A 27220-nucleotide genomic window follows, 5' to 3' on the forward strand; every position below is an offset into this window, starting at 1 on the left:
TCTGTCTGTTTTTGTAATGTAAAATGCCAATTGACAACTATAAAAACTGGCAGTGCTGATGCTCAATGCACAAACAATGCATTGCAATATTGGTAAATTGCTTGTAAGACATTTCATACCAGAATTCTATTGCAACATTGCAGAATAAATTTCAATGCGCAATATTTTTACTCAAAGAAAATAGGCAGTTATGTTTTATTAAACAAATTAAATACACTGAAAACCTTTCTAATAAAATAAAGAAATTTTTAAAAAATAACTCATTCATATTAAATAATTACATTTTAGAGTAAATTAAAAAAAAATTCATATGTAAGTAATAATGACATTAAGAATCTATACCTTTTGGTTCTATAGGAATCTGTATCTTGATTCTGCTGGAATCTATACCTTTTATTAGTATCATTTTCTGGTTTTTTTTTTTTTTTTTTTTACTTGATAGGTCTGAAGGAAGGAACAGAGGTCATGATCTTTTCAGACCTACTGAAAATGGTGAGACTGATTTCACTCTTTTGATACCAACCTACTTGAGACAACCTTTGGTTATATGATATAAATTTCCTGATTTAAATCACTCTAAATTAAAAACTTTCCACAAAAATTTCATGTTAATTCATATTCCAAACAATCAACTTAATAATGACAAAGTTTTTTTTACTAAATTGTTCATTATTTCCAAAATTATTTGAAACAAAGTCTGTGTGTTTCAACAGAAATATGATAACAAAAAAGTTAATGTTCCACTTAAACTTTTGCAAGTTGCTGCCTGCAGGAAAGATATGAGCAGAGAGGAGATTCCAGTGCAACAATGTTCTGAGAAGAAAGAATTGGATACTGAGAAGCCATGAGTGAACAGAGAGTGCCTGATTGCAGATAACATAAAGCAAGCCAGTTCTAATGAGTAAAGGTAGAAAAGGTTGAGAGAAAAGACAGTACATGTGTGTGCAGTAGCAGTAGTCCCTGACGTGGGGGTAATACTGTATTGTGGGCCTCACTTGAGCTTTATAGAATGTTAGCAATTGTTGGAGGCCAAAATATTCTTAGTAACATTAAATTACTCACAGCAAGAATAAAAGTTAAGATGATATAAACATAAGCAACAATATCAACTGTTCAAGCACTTACTGTATGTATGTATGTATGTATGTATGTATGTTTGTGTGTGTGTGTGTGTGTGTGTGTGTGTGTGTGTGTGTGTGTGTGTGTGTGTGTGTGTGTGTGTGTGTGTGTGTGTGTGTGTGTGTGTGTGTGTGTGTGTGTGTGTGTGTGTGTGTGTGTGTGTGTGTGTGTGTGTGTGTGTGTGTGTGTGTGTGTGTGTGTGTGTGTGTGTGTGTGTGTGTGTGTGTGTGTGTGTGTGTGTGTGTGTGTGTGTGTGTGTGTGTGTGTGTGTGTGTGTGTGTGTGTGTGTGTGTGTGTGTGTGTGTGTGTGTGTGTGTGTGTGTGTGTGTGTGTGTGTGTGTGTGTGTGTGTGTGTGTGTGTATATATATATATATATATACATATATATATATATATATATATATACATTTATATATTCGTTTTGCAAGATTCTTGATGTGAAATCATGTGTTGAAACAGATAATCTATAAATTAGGAAAAAATAAGCTTTCAAAAATAATTTTGTTATATTTATTTATAAAGCTTTTAATTTAAACTTTCTATATAGATAAAGTTAAGTAAAAAAAAATTAAATATGATTTCAATAAAATATGGATGGATTAGTTTGAATATTTTCAAGAATTTTTGAAGTTCTAGCAAGACAATTGGAAGCAAGCATTATTGTAACCTGCTTTAAAAAATATTGTATTTTGTTTCTACAGAAGAATTTGAACTCAGTGTCTGAAAATCTAAAATGATACCTATTCTGGTACTACAGTTCTTTAATATCTAATAATAAGTTAATTCAGAAGCATTTATAACTAATGTAACTATTTCGCTTGGAGAAAAGTATTTGATAAGATTTTATTTACTAATGCCTTGTTTGATCTTCACTATTCACACCTAAGAGAGAATTTCAAAAGTTCAGAATTCAAAGCTCTAAATCACTTAATAAATGTGAGTGCTCACTTCTAGATCTAACCTTACACTAGTAATTTAGAACTGCTTTTTATTTAATCACTATGTGCCATTGACACCATTGATAGCAATTTCAAAGGTATAAATATTGATATCATTGATAGTAATCTTCATAACACTTAATGATATCAATGTTAACCTGGCTTTACTTTCAAACAGTTTTAGCCTCAGCTTAAAAGAAAAGAGAGAAAAAAAAGTCAACCATTTTAGAAATGACAGTGCCCATAATGTTTGCTAGCTCTCCTAAGCCAGGCAGATTGATGCGATTGATGTTTGATATCAGCATCTATATACGCAGATGACTGTAGAAAAAAAGAGAGGAAATCCAGAAGGAAGCATTCTGAGGAGGGTGAAGCATTTGTATTAATCAGATTTAGGAAGTAAGACACAGTAAGAGTGATTAGAGAAGGAAAGATAGGTAGGTTAGATTGGCATAGGTGGAGGAGATAAACAACTTGTTAGTTCAGAGGAAATGAAGTCATTATAGTGATGAGAGAGAGAAAGAGAGAGACTGAGAAGAGCACATTTGTGAATTAGTGGCTATAACATATTGGTGAGTGAATCTTTTCCAGTGAGGTGGATGACCATCTTGTGGGTGCAGTGTAGGAAGTTTGTGTGTGTGTAGCAGCAATACCATCTTATATATGCAGATACAAGTACAGTCTACTTTAGTGTAGTATTTTATAGATGGTTCTAACAATTTTCCCAACTGAGGCTGAAGTATTTTCTGCCATGAAGAGACAGCATAAGTCTTCAGGATACAATTTTGGAAGTTACCATGAGAGCCAAAAATTTAACTTCTTAGGTAACCATTTTGGTTACAAGCAACATATATTTGGAGGATAATTTAAAGCTTAAATTTGTAATCATCAAACTAAAATTAGTTGGCTAAAGAAGCACATAAGTATCGGTTAAGTAAAGAAGCATATTGTAATTTCTTCATCTCAGAAGAACATCTTATCAAAAACAATTTTCTGTTCATATCTATAATGTTTCATGTGACGAATTATTGATAAAATTCTGTTAAATACTTTACTTATAAACATTGTTTACATACACTTCATCATTTTGATACAATATCTTTCACATTCCTAGAAATCAATTAAATGTATTTTAAACTGATTTTCATAACTAAATAGCGAGCTTACTTTTCTTAAAATAAAGAATGAAAAGGATTTGTCATTATTGATATTAAAAAAAATATATCTGCCACATATAAGAGTATAAAGTCAATAAAGTATATTGTTAGTACTTATTTTATAAAGCTAAGACAGATAAAGGCAAAGTTGAATCCAGCAGCATAAGAACGCACAAGAACAAGACACAAAATAAACTATTTTGTTTGATTCTCTGTCAACATTATAATCTTATTTCAATAACCCAGGTGTTAAGTGTAAGAAAATTAAATTACTATTTAGAGTTCAATATGCACAAAGTACTAATTTTTGATAATTAGCAACTTATAGAATCCTTATTCAAGTAAGTTCTGTATTGATAAAGAAACTTAATAGTGTTAATATAACTTCACTGAGGTACAATAAGTGGAATGTAACATCTTATACAGGCAAACTGTTTTAAAAGGTATTAATCTATGTTTGCTATGCTATAACATGGAAATCAAGAAAATGATAATCTTGAGATATTGAAAAGTATATTAAATTGAGAACTAATTTTTAAAAATATCCTTATGAAATAGGGGGAAAAAAAGAAAATACTCTGCTTTTAATATTCTTTTATTTTTATGAAAGAATCATGAAAAATATTTAAATTTGAAAATTATGAGAAAAATCAAAATTCAGAAATGTGGAGAATTTGTTAAGGGCAAGTAATGGAAAGATGTGCATTGGTTAGCAAAGGGTTGTAACAGATTTTTACAAGTCAGAGATCTCTAAAATGTGAACTATTGTCTTTAAAACAGTCTAGAATATTTAAAAAGAAAGATTTTTTGTTTTTCCAGATGTGTGCATGAGAAAATTGATGAAGGAGTGATATAAAAGAAGAACTGTATCAGACTTAAATAGCTGCCTATAACAAAGGCTTGCACATTCTATAACACTGAAACCGGATGTCATACCAAAAAAGCTAATTAAGTTGGAGGGAACATTTATGAATTATGATGCTTGTCAGATACACACAAAAGAGATGTACAAAGTAACTGAAGAATTATTCTTATAACAAAATATTTCTGGTAACAAAATACTTATTTCTGGTAATCTAATCAAAAGGTGGTGAACTGGTAGAGTCATTAGCATGCGTTATATTTGTTCCAACTCTACACTCTGAGTTCAAGTTCTAATTAGATCAACTTTGCTGTCATCCTTTTGGGATTGATAAAAATAATTACCAGTCAAGGACAATAGACTGGCAGAATTGTTACAGCATTAGTTTGGATACCTTGCAGTATCTGTTCCAGCACTGCATTCTAAGTTCAAATCCAGCCCTGCACTGAAAAATGGTGACACTTCTGTCAGGATAGTATCAGCTATTTGAAAAACCAATGGAAATTTAGTTTCTTGGAATTGATTGTAAGCTTGACTGGCACCAGCTAATCTAGTGGCAACGTTTGAAAAGTCTAATGAACCTTCCAATATTTTCTATTTAATTCCTTTTATAAATTCCATATATAAAAATAGAATGTATAAATGTAAGACAGAAATTATAACCACTAGGAAATTCATCATAAAGTAGGGTTTTCTTTTTGTTCATAACATTTGACTTTGTAATTTAAAGGGGATTAATTTTATAAAAAGAGAAATCTCTTTCTGTAGCAAAACCAAATTACTCATTGATATTATTAATTTTTGACTATTCTGTAGTTTTAAATCAGATTATGATAGAGTAAACCAAAATTTATATGCTCCCAAAAGGAAATCATTGTCTTGCAGAAAAAAAAAAATCAACAACAACAAAATAACACATCAATATGAAGATCATATAGAGAACGATTTGACAGCTGTGCTGAAATGAATGTAGATGTATTAAATTATACTAATGGAAGAAGTAACTGTTGTAGGGACAAAATCTCCTTATCTCAGTTTTCTTGAGACATTGTTCCAGTACAAAAATAGGAAGATACATGCAAAGTACTGTAGAATGCTAAGTTGCAAACAAAATGAATTAATTCAGTATTTCAGATTTAAAAGCACCAATCATGGACTGTAAATTTAATTTCTTTTTGTCTTTTTCATGACAGAGGAGGGAAAGAAATTTTCCTGAAGTCAGAGAGTTGGCTCAAATGCTTTGAGCAGAGTTGATTATGATAAAAATGAGAGAAAAAGTGGATAAATGGATTATCTATTACAAGGCGAAGGATAGTACCTCCACTAGGTTTCTGTACAATTCCCCCTCAACCAAATTTCACAGGAAAGACTTTTTTCAAATCAATGCTATGGTAGAAGATACTTGCCCAAGATGAGGCATAGTAGGATTGAACACAAAAGCATATAGTTGTGAAGCATACTTCTTAACCACACAGCAATGCCTGCATAATTACTCATTTCAAAATGTTTAGTTCACAATTAGGGTTTGTTATTGATGAACAATGTTAGATAAAATAAATTGTCAATAATATGCTGAACAAATTTTTATTAAATACATTAAACCATAATGATGTTTAGCCTTGGTTATAGGCATCCTTTATAGATAGATAATCTCAATATGTTAAAGTTATGTATTATTCTCATGATTTAGAAACATCATGTAAAAGTTAATATTAACTTTAGAACATAGATTGAGGCAGCCATATATTCATCAGATTGTGAAAATATATTCCAAGACTCAGGCTTCAATTATTTTACACTGTGTGTAAACATTATTCAACATTATTCTTTAGTTAATCAGTGTTACATGTTTGACAACTTAGTACTTCATGCCTTTAGAATAAAAGAACCAGTATGTATTAATGTCAAATTAATGAATTTTATCATCTATTACAAGGCCATGGATAGTACATCTGAGAACATTTTGAAGTTCTACAATACAAGCTGCATGTTTTAAAATGGTCAAAATTAAAACCCTGCATCAAAATTTCATGCTAATCCATGCTCCAAACACCAGCTCAATAATGACAAAATAATTATACTATATTCTTATTATTTTCAAAATTAATTGAAACAAAAGTAGTGTATTTCGTAAAAAAAAATATGGTAATAAAAGGATTAATAATATACACAAACAATTCTCCTACACACACATAACCAACAACTCACCTGACTTTCCTAAATCATCAGACATGAAGTGGTTCTTCATTTCTCATTGAACTATTTCATAATTGCTGACAAGTACCTGAGCTAATTACTGAAGTCTAATTTGATTCTTAACAATTCTATTTTTTTCTTGCTGCTTTGTATTTAATGTTCTCATATTAGTATTGTAATCATCTACAAATATCTCCTGCAGCCAACTGATGTCTCTCTTTCTCATCAAGGATCACAAGGAAAGCTTTTGAAAATCTTGATGCATTAGACATATAATAAATGGTTTCTAGTGCGAGAAAATTAAAAACTAAGAAAGTCACATTCAGTATTAGCAAACCCTTCTTCAATGTATGACAAACAAATATTTCCCCCATAGCTTATATCTCAACCAAAGCACCTGGATATAAAACTTTCCTTATGTCCTGCTATAATTTCATACATTATATGCTCTTTACTATTCTCAACTCATAAACTGTCTTTCAAGGATCAATCTCCTTTCAATTCAGTTGTATTAATCAATTATCTTCTTTGAGTCATCTGTAATTTTGTGCAAATAATAGAACCTTTTCATGTCTTCTTATCTTTCCACTCTCATGCACTGTCTTTAAAGACCATTAACATCATCTCAATTTGGTTAATATTGGTTTATTGTCTGTAATTGCAGTGTCTGAAAGCTCTTAAGACTAAATGTCTTTCTTGTGAAGTCTTTCCCCAAAAGTTCTCCGTCTTCTGACTTTCTCAAATTCTTTTTGATATTTTAAAATGATGATTACTGTAATAACTTGAAAAATTGCCTGCAGGAAAATTAATTTTTAATTTTTAGATATAAAAAAAAAATTTGAATTTAACATGGGAAATGTTTACTTCACAAAATACAAACTTTTTAAATATTAATTTGGTCCTCTTAGGACTAAACTAAACAAGAGACTTGAAAAGAAGTTTGATGGTACATATATTCATGCAGTTATCATCTTTCATGGCAACAATACCCTATAAAATAGTGACTGTATGGTAGTCTTTGTAATCAGAGAAAGAAGAACTTGTTAAGCAAAAACTACTGGAGAAGCAAAGTTGAAATATGCAGCTAGCTCCTAATTTGGAAACCCATGCATGGACATACAGGTAGCAGCAGACCAAGAAAAACAGATATTGATCAACTTGTGGAAGTCACTAGATATAAGGGTGAGGATATGAAGACTGCTGTGGGAGATTGGGACATCTGGTGTGAAAAAGTTGCATTGGTCCAGGCAAGTTTATCCGAATGGATAAACAGATAGATAGAGCCAAATTCTGCCTTTTTGATGATAAAGTTGGTAAGTAACTTGATCCGAGACTGTCCATTGAAATTGTTACAATGATGTCATGGAACAGTAACTTTAGTCAATGAAAACAGAAAAAACAGTTATATTCACTTTCCATATATTTCTTTATAATATTATACTTATGAAATATTATGAAGATTAGATGCACTTTTGTAATCTGGTCCCTGAGATAATTCTATTGCATCTGTTGAAAATTAGTAACTGGTGAGATTTTATAAGCCTCAGGCTATTTTTCTCTTGGTTCTTTTGCCTCCTTTTTCTTATTTTCTTGTTTCTTTTCTGAGTTACAGTCAACTTTATATATTGTAGATTAAACTGATGCACAAAGCAATTCTTTTATATATCGGTCAGCTGTACTTTGTGCATAAAGTGAGAGAACATTTTTTTTTAGTTTTTTGGGGTGTTAAACTTGGGCCTGAGGGCCTCCTGATTTTTACCTTTGGAATTTTGAACTTGTGGATCTTTTATCACTTTGAAATTATTTTTTTCCCCTTTGGTTTCTGTCTCTTCCCTATCTTAAATATAATTTGATTTCTCTCTCATATATATAAATATATATTGATATACACACACACACACACACACACACACACACACACACATAGACTTATATAATGATTATTATTATGAAGGTGGTGAGCTGGCTGAATTATTTGGAGACACTGCAAATGTTCAGAACTTAACCCCACCAGAAAACCCCAAAAAACTATTACTGCTGTCAAAAAGAGCACCCAGCACACTCCTTAAAGTGCTTTGTGTTAGGAAGGGCATCCAGCCATAGAAATCATGCTGAAACAGATGCTGGAGCGCAATGCAGTCCTATGGCTCTTGGATCCTATCAAACCATTCAACCCATGCTAGCATGGAGCACAGAGTTAAGTGATGATGAAAATGATGACTATACCATCTTTTGCTTTTGCTTCATAAAAATTAAGCAGTGGACTTTGAGATAACAGCAAATAATCCTGGCTGAGGTAAAAAAAACACCTCAGGAAACATTCTCCATACTAAATAGACATGTGGTATGGCCTCAGATATGTAATATAGGAAGTTTTAAAAATTCAATTAACTGAGATTACTCATGCAATTAGCAAATAAAATCTAAAGTCTTATAAGAACTTTGGAAAATAGAGTGGATTCAAATTCAGTTTGAAATTTAAACTCAAATTCAATTGTCAAGTGAGAATAATCTAGAACCAAAATGATCCAATTGAAAAAAAAAAATGCCTCAGGCTTTTACTTTCTGCACGTAATATAAATTCTTCCTGTGAAAAGTGGAATTCCTCACTTTTAATACAAAAGCAAATTATCAAAAATAAGAAAGAATAAAATGGAATATTGATAGAAAATATCAGTTATTTACCACCTTCATTCTGTTATGTATGTGTAGATTGAATCTAAGAGAGCGGGAGAAAGAAAAATAGAGAGATGAGAAGAAAGAGGCAGATAAAAGAAAGAGGGGGGCAGAGAGAGAGAGAGAGGGAGGGAGAAAGAGAGAGAGAGAGAGAGAGAGAGAGAGAGAGAGAGAGAGAGAGAGAGAGATATGAATAAATAAGAACAGCTTCAGAAGAATATTCTGTAGTTCTAATATATGTTGCATAATGATGTAATAATGTAAATGAGCCAGAGAAGAATATTTATACATTTTTTTTATGCATGAGTGCACAATGCATCTACACACAATGCATGAATACATGAACAGGTGTGAAGCATACAGAATTTATAAAAGATCACTACAGTGTTAAGTGTTAATGATTTTAAAGAAAATGTTTTCTCTGTATTTCATTATTTGAAAATTATTGTGAGGAATATTATGAAGTTTTTAACAAACTGACTTTGTGATCCAGTTTAAATGTCATGATTCATATATCATGCAGCAATAACATAGAAAATGTAGGGATGTATGCATTAGCATTTTCTTCTTGTACATATTATGTACATTCACTTTGCAGCCACATGGTTTCAAGTTCAGTACCAGTGCATGGCACCTTGGGCAAGTGTCTTCTACTATAGCCTCAAGCTAACCAATACCTTGTGAGTGAATTTGGTAGACAGAAACTGTGTAGGAGCCTGTCATGTATGTGTATGTGTGTGTCTTTGTCCCAGCTCACTGCTTGGCAATTGGTGTTGGTTTGTTTACATCCTGTAACTTCTGCAATTTGGCAAAAGAGATTAATAGAATAAGTACCAAACTTTAAAAGAAGTACTGGGGTCAGTTTGTCCAACCAAACCAAGCAAGGTTGCAGTCCAATGACTAAAAACAAGGATAAAAAGATATATACATATACATAAATGTGTGTGTGTGATATATGTGTCCACATTTAAAGTGTGTGTGTGCATTTGTAATTCCAAAAACAGAGGCCCTAATTACCACAATCACATGCATAAATACTTCAGACATCATCAAATGTGTATTGGGACAGTGCAAATGGCTGAACTGAAAAGGACTAAAACAAGCAACCAAGTGAAAGAAAATGTGAATCTTGTCATTATGAAAACTAGAGTGAGGTAATAGTCTCATATATCCTTATAATCAAAAAAATTACTAAAATTACTATATAATGAGTTAAAGTTTGTATTAAGCATTATTACATTTTGGTACAAAATAATCACAAAAGTTTTTATACACTTTAAATAAGGTCTACCTCATATGTCATTAAACCACAACAAATGTGTTTATAAAAGAGAAAACTAAATACCTTATGAATGAAATTAATTTTATCTAATGAAAATATGATCTATTATATTTGATTGCTTTTTGCCAATGCCATGTTAAATTAGATATTCCTATTTTAAAAAGTGTATCATATTTCAAGGTTATGAACTCCTCAGATATTTCAAGGACAGCTTCTAAAGCCACTTAAAACAAAGATTTTTCAAGAATAGATTCTTGAAATGTCCTTCTCATGTGGCTTGGGTAATTTTGTTCTTCATAATGGAAATAACAAAGGACCAAGACTTGTAGTGAAACACTGTGCTGGAGAGGACCCATCCAACCCACGCAACCATAGAAAAACAAATGTTAAATTGTTATTTAGGGCTCTCCAGCTTTCATCTCTATATCAAGTTTTAATATGCTTCCCTTCATTACACACTATCTCATCAATGCACTTCACTTCCCTACTATCACTATATCTCTACCATCATGGCACCTGTGTTATGAGGGATGACATCACATTGGATCTGGCCATATTCCATTCTCTCTTCTTTGATGTTAGTCATCACTCCCTCCCCAATTACTTCTCCTCCTCCCGTACTCATTATTAACATCCATCATTATTCCTATTCCTTTACCATCACCCAACTTCATTGCTATCTATTACCCTCTCACACATAACTCCCTTTCTCACTCACACCTGACATCCATCACCCTCTCTTCCTCCACTATTCTCCCATCAGAACTGTCATCATTATCTCTTTTCCCATCACATCACAGTTCCTACCAAATCTCCTTCCCAACACTCACCATACAGATGTCTATTACACTCTCTTCTTTAGCCTTTCACTTCCATCGCTGTGGCTCTCTTCTGTTATGCTCCAATCTATCAATCTCTCACTCAAGACCTTTCTCATCACTCTCTCTTGTATCTGCTGGGGTCAAGACAACTCTCTAACACTGATGAGCAAATGAATGGAGGCACTGAGTGTAGGTAGTAGTACTCTTCAGTCTTTTCAGAGGCAAGATAACCTCTTAAGTGTTGGTGTCATGATAAAATGCACCCAGCATACTCTGCAAAGTGGTGGGCAAACAAAAGAAGATAACGTAGAATGAAGAGGATATTAGCCTTGCCAGGGATAGGGCAGCCTCTCTAGTGCTGGTGTCACAATAAAAGAGGACCCAGTGCATTCAGTAAAGTAGCTGGAAAACAAATAGAAACAACATATGTAGAGAGGATCTTTTGCCTAGGACATGATACCCCTTTCAAGTGCTGGTACAAAAAACACACACATGCAGCAACTCTTGTGCCGGTGCTAAGGTGAAGCAGAAAAGCTATAACGTTTAAAAGTTTATGATTTAGTTTCCAACATATTTTCGAGTTTAAGCACAGCAAACAATTAAAAGACAATTTCGATTTAAAATAGTCCTAATGACTAAAGTAACTGATTAGAAAATGTTCATGCCCATTTCTAACTGTATTTATAACAGATATGTTAAAAATTGCATATATTTATTCCCATCGAATTTAATATTATCAAAAATGCTTTGTTCTCTTTTACTTTCATAGGAACACACACACACAAAAAACTATTTAGAAGTATCAAGAAATATGAATATAAGTCTATTTTATGAAGTATCTTAAATATGAATGTAGAAAAAAATTGGCTGTCTACCTTATTTCCCTCCAAGGATTTTTTTTATTTGTTATGAGCTATTGTTTATATCTACATTCACATTTGAGATACATCATAAAAAAAGAAGAGATTATATAAACAAGGGTGACTGAAAAGTTCCTGGGTTTGGGTAAAAGAAAATACTGAAAGATCGATTAATTATGATTTTATTCAACATATTCCCCCCACAGATTCATAAACTTACTGCAGCAGTTGTTCAGTTTTTCTCAGCCCTATAAAAGAACTTGGTAGGTACAGCCTCCAACCAAGCCTTTCACGATACCCTTAAAGCCAAGAACTTTCCAGCCCCCACCTTGTTTGCATGTGCATATATATATATATATATATATATATATATTCATTTAAAATGCAGAGATGCCTATAATAGGACATCTAACCCGCTAGAAAGAGCAGTTATTATAGGCATCTCTGCATTTTAGATGTCCTATTATAGGCATCTCTGCATTTTAAATGAATAATACATAGTCTATTGACTGTTTTTTACTCTCGCTAGACCACTGGTGGTAAATAAAATTTCTAAAATTTTTTTTGCTACCCTATAATTTATTAATATATATATATATATATGTTGTGAAGAGCAAGTCAAGTGGGACTTCAAGTTTTGCCAATCAGCCCTCACCCTTGGTATAGAATTGTCCCACTAGTAAATGTAATGTCATTCTTAACATCAATTTAACATTATATATATATAAGAGGAAAAGTGGCTGATGCTGGTAGCATGTGTAAAGCTCCTTTCGAGTGTTGGGTCTCATGGAGGCAGTGACCGAGACTTTTGGCAGTGTGTCGTGCTGGAGAAGAAGACCCATCAAGCCAAGTAAAATTGCAGCTGTGGCAGATACCGGTGTCATGCAAATTGCACATAAAAGAACCCATTTCACTCTCAGAGTGGTTGGTGTTAGGAAGGGCATCCAACCAGAGAAATTATGCCAAATCAGACTGGAGTCTGGTGCAGTCTTCCAGTTTGTCAACCCTTGTCAAACCATCCAGCCCATGCTAGCATGAACAACAGACGCTAAATGATGATGATACACACACACACACATGTTGTTGTTGTTATTATTATTATTATTTAAAACTATTTGATTCAGCTCCATGTGATTTAAAGTTCTGCAGGCTACTAATACACACACACACACAAATAAATAAATCATCAGTAGTTCATATATCTGAAAAAAGAAGCACACTCTAAAACACTAGAGCAGTAATATAATTTTGTTTTAGAAGGTTGATTGTTATAGCTGGTGACCATTGGTTTCGTGCCTGGGGCCATTTGAGTGTTACAAGTCACCGACACAGCTAAGCACTTTATAGGCACAAAACAAATGGTCACTCTCTGACCAGCCATAACAGTCAACCTTCTATATATATATATATATATATATATATATATATATATATATATATATATATTTATATATATATATATATATATATATATATATATATATATTTATATATATATATATATATATATATATATATATATATTTATATATATATATATATTTATATATATATATATATTTATATATATATATATATTTATATATATATATATATATATATATATATTTATATATATATATATATTTATATATATATATATATTTATATATATATATATATATATATATATATTTATATATATATATATATATATATATATATTTATATATATATATATATTTATATATATATATATATTTATATATATATATATATTTATATATATATATATATTTATATATATATATATATTTATATATATATATATATATATATATATATATATATATATTTATGTATGTATGTATGCATAAACGCATACTTATATCAGAATGTGTATTCATACATATACATAAATGTGTTTATACATATATACATACACAACATATACATACATATACAATATGTACATGCATATGTATACACACACACACACACACACACACACACACACACACACACACACACGTATGTGTGAGTGACAAAAACAAATGAATAGACAAATGTATATTATTAGAAAGACTGGGGAGATGTATAGCTACACATGTGTTGACGATATTAATTTAAATTCAAATGGCAATTAAGTTTAACAACACATCCTATTTAATAAGCAACTTTTAATATTTGTATAGCATTACCTTATCTAATAGCTATCATATATATATATATATATATACATATATATATATACATATATATATATATATATATATATATATATATATATATATATGTATAAATATAGGCGGTATTCAGGCAGGAAGCAGAAATGTAGTAGGTACCACTTACATTAGCAGTAGACAGAAGGTGGAATTTAAAATATGTGTGGAATGTATGAATGATCACCTGAATTGGAGCATATGAAGTTATTGATTATTGAATAACATCGATGAAAAGGCAAAAGTGAATTGAAGAGTTGATGGATTCTTGAGCAATGATGTTGCTGTGACATGAGAACAAAGAGAGGGATATATGATATGATATGATATATGGCCACTAAAAATAAGTTCTAAATACATCTGAAATATATTGAATTCAATGATGTGTTTTAAACTGTGCTTACTACATCAAAATGAAATGAAATGTTTTGAAAAATATCAATATAAATCAAATCAATTTAACAGTCATTGAAATTAGTAAATACACATTGGCTATGTTGTACAAAATGAAAATTACAAGGAACAAGAGCTTTTCCTGATGTAGGAGTCAACACATTGCATATCTGTCTATCAATCCATCTACACACACAGATCATTCTTTTCCATCTGTCCACAGAGTGGTGGCAAAAGGAGTAGTGGTACTGTGATGTCAATGCTTTTTAACTTAGCCCTTTCACAGATCCCACTGAGAGAAGGGGGGAGAGGGAGGGAGGGGGAGGGAGAGAGAAAGAGAGAGAGAGAGATAGAGAGAGAAAGAGAGAGAGAGAGATAGAGAGAGAAAGAGAGAGAGAGAGAGAGAGAGAGAGAGAAGGGGGGAGAGAGAGAGAGAGAGAGAGAGAGAGAGAGAGAGAGAGAGAGATGGAGCAGAAATTACTCCTATACTACAATGGTATTTTATTTATTAAGCTTAGCAGGACCTAAACTCAGAATGTAGAGAGCTGTTACAACTATTTCAAGATATTCCATCCAACACTTTAACCACTCTGTTATTTTCTACTTTTGAACATCTAATAACAAATTACATGCACAGTTATTGTGAATGACTTGTGTGCCAGCACTATTTTGAGTTAAGAGAGAATTGTTTACTTGTTCCATTTGTTGGACTGTAACCATGCTGGGACACTGCCTTGAAAGGCTTAGTCAAACAAATTGTCCCCAGTACTTTTTCTTTTTTAAAGCTTGTTACTTATTCTATTGGTCTCTTTTGCCAAGACATTAACTTATAGGGACATAAACAAACCAACACCAGTCGTCAGGCAATAGTGGGGGGGGGGACAAACAGAAACACAAACACACCTATTCACAATGAGCTTGTGTTTACCACTCACAAGGCATTGATCAGCCTGGGGCTATGGTAGAAGTCACTTGCTGAAAGTGTTGTGCAGTGGGACTTAACCTGAAACCACATAGTAGCAAAGCAAGCAAACCACACAGTCATGCCTGTGCCTGATGGTGATTTTGGGATAACTTTTCCCTGTGTATAAGCATTCAATAGGAGTAGGCATAGCTATATGGTATAGAAGCATACTTCATGATCATATGATTCTGTGTATGATCTCACTGTGTGGCATCTTGGGCAAGTGACTTCTACAACAGCTTTCACATGACCAATACTTTTTGAGTGAAATTTGGTAGGTGGAAACGATACAGAAGCTCATTGTATATACATGTATGAATGTGTATGTTTAGGTTAATCTACAAATCAATGTTGTTACTTATGCCGTGTGCCTTTATAGTTTCTAATTCAATGGCTTGACAAATAGAGCTTGATAAACAAAATACTTAACTGAAATATGTCTTGGGGGTCAATATAGTCGATTATACCTTTGAAGATAGTTGTACCCTGGTGTGACCAAAGTCCAATGATGAAAAAAATACCAGTGAAAGTATTGCTCCATGATATATTGTTTTACATTTCTAAGAAAGTTTAAGATTGCTCAATCTTAAGATATTTAGATCAGAAGAATATGCTAAGCATTTATAAAAGTCTTGTAAATACTGACAATGTAATTTATTCACAAAGGCCTGATAGAAATCAGTGGAAATATCCAATTACATTCTTGTATTCTTGTTTGATAATAGGGTTTATCAGTTCAAATATAACGAGAAAAAAAAAAAAAGGAATATAAGGAAAAATGTTGAATAAATAGCAACATAAGTGATGTCAATAATCTGATTGATATTTATTCTTTAATATCTCTATTATGTATGAAGCCAAACCCTGTTGATAGCTTTATCGATGTCCAGTGTTATAAGTGGGAGGGAAAAAATTAAGGATACCAATTGATTATTCATAGTGAAAGGTATATTGGTTGTATTTTTTAAAAGGTTAGAGAATATATTGCTTAACAATGGGTGCTTTGTCAATGTTATGAGGAAAGGTGATAAGGAGTTATAACAAGAAAAAAATTAGACATTTTTTTTATTTGTGGTTGGTAAAAAGAAGCAAAACAAAAGACAAATGCAAACAAGAAACAAAAATATTTTGGATAAAGTAGTTGCTCTTAATTTGAAAGAAAAGACTCAAAGAAACTGACTGTAGCTAAAAATACAGAAAAAATCAGTTCTGGAAACCCGAAGAAGTTGTCAGCATTTAGTGAAGTGGAACTAAATTTTTGGTACAGTACAGTATTTTGTAGAATGGCATTTTCAGTAATCAACAAGCTAATTATGTTTAAAAGGTATGTATAAATATGGCATTACTTATTACTTCCCATTGAATCACAAATGTTCTACTCCTCCCTGGAATATAAGTCTCGTTATCTTTGAAACAACCCTCAGTGATTGTTAGTTAGTCCACATAACTCTGTAAGAATAGGGTCATGACTATTTCATGCTAGTGGTTATGATCTTGGACTATCTACTTGATTTCAGACCAAGGGAGACTGATATGCTTTCACTTCATTCCCCCATGCATCCTTTCCAGGTTTTCTTAGATCATATAACTTTCCTATTTCCTCCAGGTTGCCACTTTAAAACTTGTCTTGCAATATTGCTTGGAGGTCTCCTTTGGGTTGACCAATCCAGCTCCATTTCCATTTCAGAATTTTTTGATTGATGGGAGTGTGGTTCATTCTACACCATAGATTTTTGTTTGAAATTTTGTCTAGCCACCAGATCTTGATTATGCAGTACAGATATTTGTTGATGAAGATCTGTGGATTACTCTTTATGGTTTTGGTGACCCTCCAAGTTACTGATCCATAAAGAAGAACAGAAAACGGAATTGTAATGGAAACTGCAATTATTTCAACTCAAGATATTGCTCTTTGCAAACTGTGCTTGTGTATATAATCTTCTTTTTAGATAATTCTATAACTTATACGTCTTCAATGAATATAACTAGCAAGTTTATATCCTAAGGTACTCTTTCTATTTGTGTTTTATCATATTTGGACGGACACACACACACACACACACACACACACACACACACACACACACAAAAGAAGAGCCAAGAAAATACATGTTGATTTGCTACAATAAAATGAATGCAATAAATGAAATAAAATATTATAATTTTGAATCAATTTCTTCTACATAAATGTACACATAAACAGAAGAATGTATAATAAGATGGTTGTTATAATCTGAAATGTTAAGTGCTACAAAACATCTGTAAAGTTAAAATAAAAGTAGAAGTAAAACTCTGTAAAAAAACAAAAAGAAAATTAAAAAAATACCTCCTCCAAGATGCTCAAAGAAAAAAGTTACTTTTAAGAAAATACTTTCAATATCACTTTGACACAATAAAGCTGCTTTATCGAACTTAATTTCTAGTAAGACAAGAGTTAGATCTTTTAAAGTAAAGTATTAATTGTACACAGCAGAAGCTTTAGAAAATTCCTGCTAAGATAGATGAAAGTATTGCTGATCATAAACTGTGAGCAATGTGTTTATAAGGGAAGAATTTTGTATTTGCATTATTGGATTCTTGAAGAGTAAGAGATAGATTGCTACTACTTATAATAATCTTACTAAGAAATCTTTTATGATGAATGGTGCGACATGACAGTTCTAAATCAGAAAGATGCGAAAGAGCTCAAGTAGTCAGGGAAGCTTAGTTGATATACTGATGACATTAAGCTATCAACCATACTTCAATGTTGTTTAAGATGAAATGTACATTCTCCAAAATATTCATAACAAAAGTATATCAAGCAGAAGGAATTTCAGCAGAACCAAATTGAAAGCATTCAATATAGAATAACGTTCATTAAAACACTTCAAATTATACAATTCACAGAAGATTCAATATGACTGTACAGGACAAGCAGGATTGTGTGGTTAAGAAGCTTGCTTAGCAACTACATGATTTCAGGTTCATTCTTGCTGCATGGTAACTTGGACAAGTGTCTTCTACCACAGCTCTGGGCTGGCCAATGCCTTGTGAGTGACTTTGGTAGACAGAAAATGTGTAGAAGCCTTTCATATTTATACAAGTGTGTGTGTGCATTGGTGTTTGCCCCATCTCCATTGTTTAACAAACAGTGTTGGTTTGTTTATGTTCCAACAGCTTAGAGGTTCAGCAAAATGATCAATAGAATAAGGACCAGACTTAAAAATATGTACTGGGATCAATTTGTTCAACTAAACCCTTCAATGTGGCACCTCAACAAGGCCACAGTCCAATGACTGAAACAAGTAAAAGATATACATCTGATTCAAAGAATTAAAGCTTTTGAGAGCAATAATTGCTACTAGTTTTGTAATTACTAGGAGTCAAATCATTTTTATCTGGTTTCTTTTCTTTTCTATACAAATTACTTACTGCTCTCTAAAAAAACTTATTTTCTATACTTTGCAATGGAAATGATTTCCAAATTTAGAAATTAATACATTTCCAAACTTGGACCATTTTTTTCCTTAGTAAATTCTACTTTTATGTTTTACATAGGTCATTAATACAAAAGTCAACACAATCTTTAAATCTATTATGATTTTATGCACATTTCTGATTATTATCAATTAGAATATTTTAATACTATGTTGAATGCAGAAGTCACAGAAAAATGAATTGGTCTGCTGGATGTGTAATATCAATTTTTAAAAAAGACCGAGTACAATTGAGAAAACAGTTATACATCAGAGGTTTTGGCTAATGTATATGGATTTCGCTAAGCTAGTATGTACAAGAGATGTAAATAGTTATTTCTATATGAAAATATGTTTTGTGCGTATGGTATTGTAACAAAGATCTCTGAACATCTAGGAGGTCATATCAGAGAATGCAGAAATGAGGCAGTACAACATCAAAACAATTGGATAATTGATATGTTGCAGATTGATCGGGTGATCTATTTGTCTGTCTCACACTTCAGGCATTAAAACAATAATGACAATAATGATGTTGACTGTGATGGTGAAAATCTCACATTTTGCTTTTTTTTCGCAATAGATGCTATACCTTTCACACAGACAATTTTTCTACATCTTTAAAGTGACTGGATCATGCTTATATGTCAATTGTTTAATCATACTATCTTTTTTAGTGATACTGATTCCACCTTTATGTTGACAATTCAAAATTAAATTCATAAAAATCTTTATCATATGGTAACTATCAGAAAAAATTTGCAGCAGCCTTAAGCTATAAAATTATTGAAGTTTTAGAAGACATCAAGTAAAAATTACATCATTTTGTATAACAGTTAGAACATTTAATTTAGATGTTATTGAAGATTAAATACATTAAGTGTTACTACTATGGTTGTGTGGTTGAGAAACTTGCTTTCCAACCATGTTTTCTTAGGTTCAGTTCCACTATGCAGCACCTTGAGCAAGTGTCTTCAACTTCAGCCCCAGGCCAACCAAAGCTTTGTGAGTGGATTTGGAAGACTAAAACTGAAAGAAGTCCATCATACATGTATTTATGTAAGTAGGTGTACCCTTGTCTTGACACTATGTGATGGTTGTAAATAAGTATCACCACCATACAAATGATGCTGTTCATTTGTAGTTTCCCATAGAAACTTTGAGTATCTCAAATGTAATCGACCATATTTAACTCATTCTTTTCCAACTGTGGCATGTCTGCTGACTTATCTATCCAAGTTTTATTACTATACAGTGTCATATCTATAATATATGTATTATATTGTCTTGTACAAAAGAGAGTTCTTTTTACTGCCAAACAGGAAAGTACTTTTCTAAAGCAGACATGCTTTAGTGAGTCCCCTGATAATACCTTAATCTTAGCCATGTTCAGTCACATAGAGTAATTACTTTCCTGTATGAAATAATTGGCTAAAAATGTAACATGAACCCAGCCAATGATTTAAACAGCTAAATAACCACCTCAGACTATCATAAAGTTGCCTATATTTGATACTCTTATTAATTTTATCAAGATAATATAAGATGATGTTATGATTAGCTACTTTACCTAGCAGCATCAGAAACTATATTCAACACAATTGTCAGATCGATAAATTGGTTCTCAGTTGGTTTCCCTGACAGTAGTCTTTTCTCAAGAGAAAATACTTAAAATATAGGCTTTGCCTCATCACCACTACCACCATCATCATGTAGCATTCGCTTTTCCATGCTTGCATGTGTCAGACAGAATTTGTTGAGGAAGATTGTCTACAGCTGGATGTCCTTCTTGTCACTAACCTTCACTTGTTTCCAGATAAGATGATATTTCTCATAGCTAGACAAGTATTTCATGGAAAACTGAAAATGAACAACCTTGCTTGTATGATGGTGATGCGCACAAGGTTTTGGTCAGCCCAGGGTTGTAGAAACCACTTGCCCAAAGTGCCTTTTACTATAGCCCCAGGCCAACCTTATGTATAGTTAAGTGACAAGTCACACTAATAACATTAGCATAATTTCACAATAATACTGAATCCACCCAAAAAGCATTTTTTCACACACCCCACCGAAACTTACAGAACAAAAGGCTTTTATGAACTTGTTTGGGGAGGCAATAGGTGCTTTATTTTTTCAAAGGCAGTACTGTGGATGCTCATTATTTAGAAGTTGATTAAAATTTAATTGGATTTATTCTTCATATTTTACACCCATTTTCATGAATATAATCAATATTCCTTCTTTTATAAGTGAGATAAAAAAAAAGGCACAGAGCTGTTTCCAACTGCTATTGATTTTTAAAATGAAAACAAACCCTTATATATTGGAAATAAGGTGTAGCTTGTGTATTTCAAAACCTGTTAAAAAGTAGTGATATTTTTGATGCAGTTTAATCATGTAAAGTTGCATGTGCAAAAGAAACCTGCATATTCAAAAGGAATAATTGTACTTGTTAGTAAAATTTAAATTCTATAGCAATTCTAAAAGATTCATTAATTAAGAAACACTGTTTAGATTTTCTTATATCACATTACATTACAATACACACACACACACACACAAACATATATATGTACATGTACACATACAATATATGCAGCTATGTATATTTCATGTTTGTGTGTGTGTGCACACATGTATATATGCGCACGCATGTGTGTGTGTGTGTGTGTGTGTGTGTGTGTAAACACACAAATATACACTATTGTTGTTTTAATGCTCACTTTTCCAAGCTTACATGCATTAGTGTGTTTGTAGTAAAGCAGTTTATTATGGCTGGAGGCCCTTCCTGATGCCAACTATCTGTTTCCAAGTGAGGTAAAAATCTAGCAGTCCATCAAACAATAAACAGCCTTGATATGTTTACATGGAGAACTGGAATCAAATGTGCATTTTGTTTATAAAGATCACACAGTGCGTGAAGACATCAAGAAACTTAGAAATGCTTTCATAGCAGGCTGCAAGCAAATGACACCAACAGTGAAGCCACTGTTTACAAACCAGATAACTCATACAGAGATTTAAATCATAAACTCTTTCTCAAAAACACACACATACACACATTTATATATACAATAGGCTTCTTTCAGTTTCTATCTATCAAATCCAATTGCAAGGCTTTGGTTGACCTACAGCTATTGTAAAAGATACTTGCCCAAGGTGCCATTCCCTCCTACAATCATCCACAATTTAGGAGTTTTCCCTATTTATTTTCCAAGGTTTTGACTTTCTCAGTGTATTCTTAAATCTGTCCTTATAACTTAATTTTGGTTTGCCTGCTAGTCTTTCACCCTGGGCTAATCCACCATACATAAATTGCTTAGAAATCTTATCATGATCACTGTTATGATTAGCAGACTGAATTCATTTATGAAATCTACTTACAAAGCTTTGTTTAGTGTGGGGGGGCCCAAGATGCAATATAATGGGACTGAACCTAAAACAATGTAATTAGGAAGCAAACTTTTTTATCAGACTGCTACGCGCGCACACACACACACACACACACACACACACACACACACACACAATCTTTCCCCATTTCCACTTCACCAACAATTTAAGGAACAAATCAATGAAATTAATTCCAATCCACTTATTGTGACCAGCTTTCATGGCTATAGAATGGATAAATAAATAAATAATATAGTCAAGTTCTGTATAGTGCTGTGCCATAAAATGAAGAAAAAGGTAACATTTCAGATAGGTACTTTATAACAGGAAGTATCCAGCCTAAAATATTAATCTTCACATCCTCTACCACTAGAGTGTATCCCACTTCAGTTTCTTTTCTCCATTCCTGTTCTTGATGGTTCAATCCATATGCAGTCTATCAGAACATGTAGTTACAAAAATGATTTGGCTATGATAAAGTTTATTTTCATATATTCTTTATCAGTTACTTGTTTCAGTCATTGTAGTGCAGTTATGCTGGGCATCACCTTGAAGTGTTCAACAAATCAAGCCCAGTACTTATTTCTTTTAATCTGGTACTTATTCTATCGGTCTCTTCTGCCGAACAGATAAATCATGAGGACACAAACAAACCAACATCGGTTGTCAAATGGTGGAGATGAGACAAACATACATAGATACACACACACACACAACAGGCTTGTACACAGTTTCCATTTACCAAATTCCCTAACAAGGCATTGGTCAGTCTGGGTCATATAGCAGAAGATACTTGTCCAAGGTGCAGTATAGTAGGACTGAACCCAAGACCAAACGGTTGGCAAGCAAGCTTCTTAATCAGTCATACCTATATATATATATATACCTATATATATATATATATATATATATATATATATATATATATATATATATATATATATATATATATATATATATATATATATATATATGAGAATACAAATGTAAGATTGATTTATTTTCATATAAATTCCTTTTATTAAGAATACCACACTCAAATTCCAAACAAGCTACTTTCAAATTATCAGCAGTTAGACTTGGTCAGTCAAACTTTCAACCAGCTTCCCAGGCTGCTAATGTCCAATACATTAGGCTAAACTGACATTTTTGAATAGTTAGTTGCTATAGGACTGTTTATTTTATATTTATTGATTTCTATGAATAAAAGAGGTTTCTTTAGTAACTGTGGGGAACTATATATATATTTCCAACAACAGATTTAGTCATACATTTCTACACTATTAGTTTCAGACATGTTATGTTTCCTGTTTTTCTTTCAGTGGGAGTATAAAAAAAAAATATTTCTGTTCACTGTTTGTGAGTATTTTTCAGGTTTACCAGCTGGAAATGTAAGCTCAGCATATTCTTTATATAAGCAGGACCACTATTACCAAATGAATCTGATTAAGAAATGATGTAGGGAAATTTTTTTTTAAAAATGAAGGAACAGTAAGGAGGCTTTATAGTAAGATCTATTTACCAGGTCTGATTACCTAGGTTTATAAAGTATGCTACTTACATGTTGAGTGGGTGGTACAGGAATTCTCAAGTAGAAACCTTTCAGCTCTAAGTGCTCTGCAAATGGAGGTAACCCTCAGTGCATTTACAGACACAAAAAAAAAACTAAATAATTTGGAATGAAGGTTAAGATATTTTAAATAAATATAACCAGTGATATGTTTGTTTTTTTATTAGTTTTAGAAATATATGAATAAAGAAAGAGGATTATAAATAACCAACAGTTCAATTTTTTTGTTCCCCATGGGAAAAAAAAAAAAAGTTCTTTAGACAAGCAACTACTAATTGTACTGAGTTTTTAAATAATTTTAATTAATCAAATTGTAAAATAACTTGCTTAATTTCAGAATTGGTGATTATTATCTAATTAGATCATTTCTAATTCTGGAATCAACGAAGTTATCTTAAACATTGTAAAATTTACATTGTTTACATATTAGCAAAACTAATTGTAACATTGTGATTGTGGATAAAGTTATCTGAGTACTAACTAAATAAGTAAATTCTGTTTTACTGTAATAAGATAGTATACAATTATAATATTTCATATTAAGTTATCAAGGATATAGAATACAAACATACATATCTTTCAATATTAACTGGGCAGAAATAGATAAATAACTTTAAATGTTGTTATAAAGAATGTTATTATTTTTTTCGTTAATTAAAACTTTAGTTTTAGATATTAAAACTTTAGAGAACTACTTACATGAGTTATTTCTGTTACAACTAAGATTAAATTAAAAGCTTGTGTATATTTTTTAAGTTGAAATTATACAGAAATAATTAAATAATAACAGCCATAATAGGAAAGCCCAGTTGGATTTTAATTATTTATTTTATCAGTTTAACAGGAAAGATGCTAACAGCATAATGAAAATCAGTGAAAAATGAGGATGTATAAAAGTATTAAGAGAGAGACGTTATAACACGTGTGCATTTTATACTGGATTACATTTGCTATTTTTTAATGTTGTGTAGCTGCAACATTTTCAGTAGCAGATGATAGGATAGGGCTGGCAGATAGACGAAAGAAAAGAAGAAATGCGGAAGTAAATGAAAGGCTACCAGAGCTGTTTGGTATTAGTAATAATAGGGTGTAGAAGGCAAGATATTTAACAAGGGATGATACTTCAGCTATGGGATGAAAGGGAATATGAGCTTTTAAGTTGCTATTCAATGAGAGGATGCATTATAAAAATATGTTAATGAGAGCTACAAGCATGAACAAGCACTGAAATTTTTAGCATAAACATTATCACCAAACTGACTATTAACAAACGTACAAAAAAATTAATGTCTATAACCACACCTGTATTACATATATAAGAGAACTGTATAGAAGTATATAGCGGAAGTTAGAAATGGTTTTGTTTTCAATGGCATCGCAATAAACATATACCACGAGTACAATCCTAGTAAATGAGAATGCTGCTACAATTTAGTAGTGCCTGTCACATGGATCATCAGCATTGACTGTTGCAGCATCCAAGGCCATTAATGTGTCCCTGACTTGCACTATGTTTGGTCTGCTAAGCTAGACCATATCTCTCTCTTTCTCACTCACTTACTCTCTCTATCTCCCACTGCTATCACTAGAGGGATCAGCAGCAGCAGTAGTTAGTAGCTGGATAGCAGCAGTAGTTATAAGAGTTGCAGGCAGTGGGGGGTAAGTTTAGAGAAGCAAGAGGACAGGATAGAACTACAGCCGTATGGGCACTAGCAACGTGGTTTGTCAAGCATGGACATGACAGCAACTTATGTCCCTAGGGCAGAGAGTATTAACCTCACCTCTGTGGAGTTACTTTTAGAGGTAGGTAGTGGTGGTGCAGGGGTGCTATCACCAGCTGCTGCAGCAGCAGCTTCCATGGACAGAATGACAACTACCACTATCTTCAGTACGTCTGGGCTCCACTCATCTCAGGTACAAGCTATTTCTGTTGGTTCCCATAAAAATGTTCCTCACCTGGCATCTGTCATCAGGAAGTCACGAGTATCTGATGTTGTCTTTGATTATTCTATTGCTGCTGTTGGCATTATTATTACCTTTGGACTTGGAGCCATGACTGATGTGGCTAGTCTTAAACATCAGTTAAAGTATCCTGTGCCTCTAGTAATTGGATTTATTGTACAGTTTTTGTTAAACCCTTTGGTAAGTGAGAGACTTATTACTTATAACATTATTCAAATCATATTCACTCCTTTATGTTACCTCCCTTCCACTCTCTCTTTCATTCCTGTTAACTCACAAAATAAAATAAAAATAAAATAAAAATTATGCACATGTCTATTATTATTCAGCATTATATTCCATTCAAATGTCAACATATCTCAGAGAAACAAATTTACAATGAGGTAAAACAAAGAAACCTGACACTGTAGCATTAAGGTGAAATAATTCTATGGAAGGAATAGTTCTAATCAAAAACAAAAGTGTATCAGAATAGATTTATAAATCTATCTATTTATTTTACATATATACATATATATATATATATATATATATATATATATATATATATATATATATAGTATTTTGATAACATTCAAATACTGATATTATGTTTACATTTTTGTGATATAACCCAAAACCAGTTTGTTTGTTTGTTTGGAACTACATAATTAAACAAGACCTATTTTTTATACAATTAAATTATCTTTGTTATTAAACAAAAATTCAAATAAATATTTGAAATTATATAATCTCTTCCTTATCTATACATCTCAACAGGCTATTTTATTTTAGGGTGTACTATTTACAATTTTTAGAACTTAATGTTATATCATATATATATATATATATATATATATATACACACACATATATATTATCACTGTTACTATAATAATAACAACAACAAAAACAACAATTCTTGCTGTGATAGGCACAAGCCTGAAATTTGGCGGGAGGGGGCTAGCTGATTACATCAATCCCAGTGTATAACTGGTACTTATTTTATCGACCTCAAAAGGATGAAAGATAAAGTCGACCTCAGCGGAATTTGAACACAGAATGTAAAAATGGATGAAATGTCGTTAAGCATTTTGCCCAGTGTGCTAATTTTTCTGCTAGCTTGCTGCCTTATAATAATAATAATAATTTTGGCACTAACAATAATAACAACAACAATAACAACACATTTTTATTGTAATAAACACTTTAAATGATATGTAATTTGAAAAGTTTTATAAAGTTAGGTTACTTGGCATTTTCTCAAAATTTGTAAGTAATTTTCTAGCAAGTATTTCAGAATGAAAAAAAAAAGTCTCCTAAATTTAAGATGCCTCAGTTTCCATAATTAAACTGATAATAGGTATTAAATTATAAATATATTCTTC

General features: G+C 31.9%; 2 protein-coding genes across 5 annotated transcripts in view; one reads left to right on the forward strand and one right to left on the reverse strand.

Annotated features, from left to right (window-relative positions):
• LOC106879192 (trafficking protein particle complex subunit 13) overlaps window positions 1–27220 on the reverse strand; it is a 274417-nt gene that overhangs the window by 137905 nt on the left and 109292 nt on the right. Inside the window, exon 1 of one of the 4 annotated variants that reach the window (XM_089356114.1) lies at window positions 25194–25434. The exons of the other annotated variants lie outside the window; for them this stretch is intronic. The gene's annotated coding sequence lies outside the window, so the exon portion shown is untranslated. Of the gene's footprint in view, window positions 1–25193; window positions 25435–27220 lie in introns of those variants that run through there. 4 annotated transcript variants of the gene reach the window in all.
• Window positions 25543–27220, forward strand: part of LOC106879191 (sodium-dependent organic anion transporter) — a 33627-nt gene continuing 31949 nt past the window's right edge. The window contains exon 1 of the mRNA XM_014928645.3: window positions 25543–26033. Within this exon, the coding sequence (XP_014784131.1) occupies window positions 25623–26033 (411 nt within the window). The 5' untranslated portion in view covers window positions 25543–25622. The remainder of the gene's footprint in view (window positions 26034–27220) is intronic.

This window comes from Octopus bimaculoides, chromosome 8 (genome assembly GCF_046866305.1).
Source record: "Octopus bimaculoides isolate indiv1 chromosome 8, ASM4686630v1, whole genome shotgun sequence".
Classification (NCBI taxonomy): domain Eukaryota; kingdom Metazoa; phylum Mollusca; class Cephalopoda; order Octopoda; family Octopodidae; genus Octopus; species Octopus bimaculoides.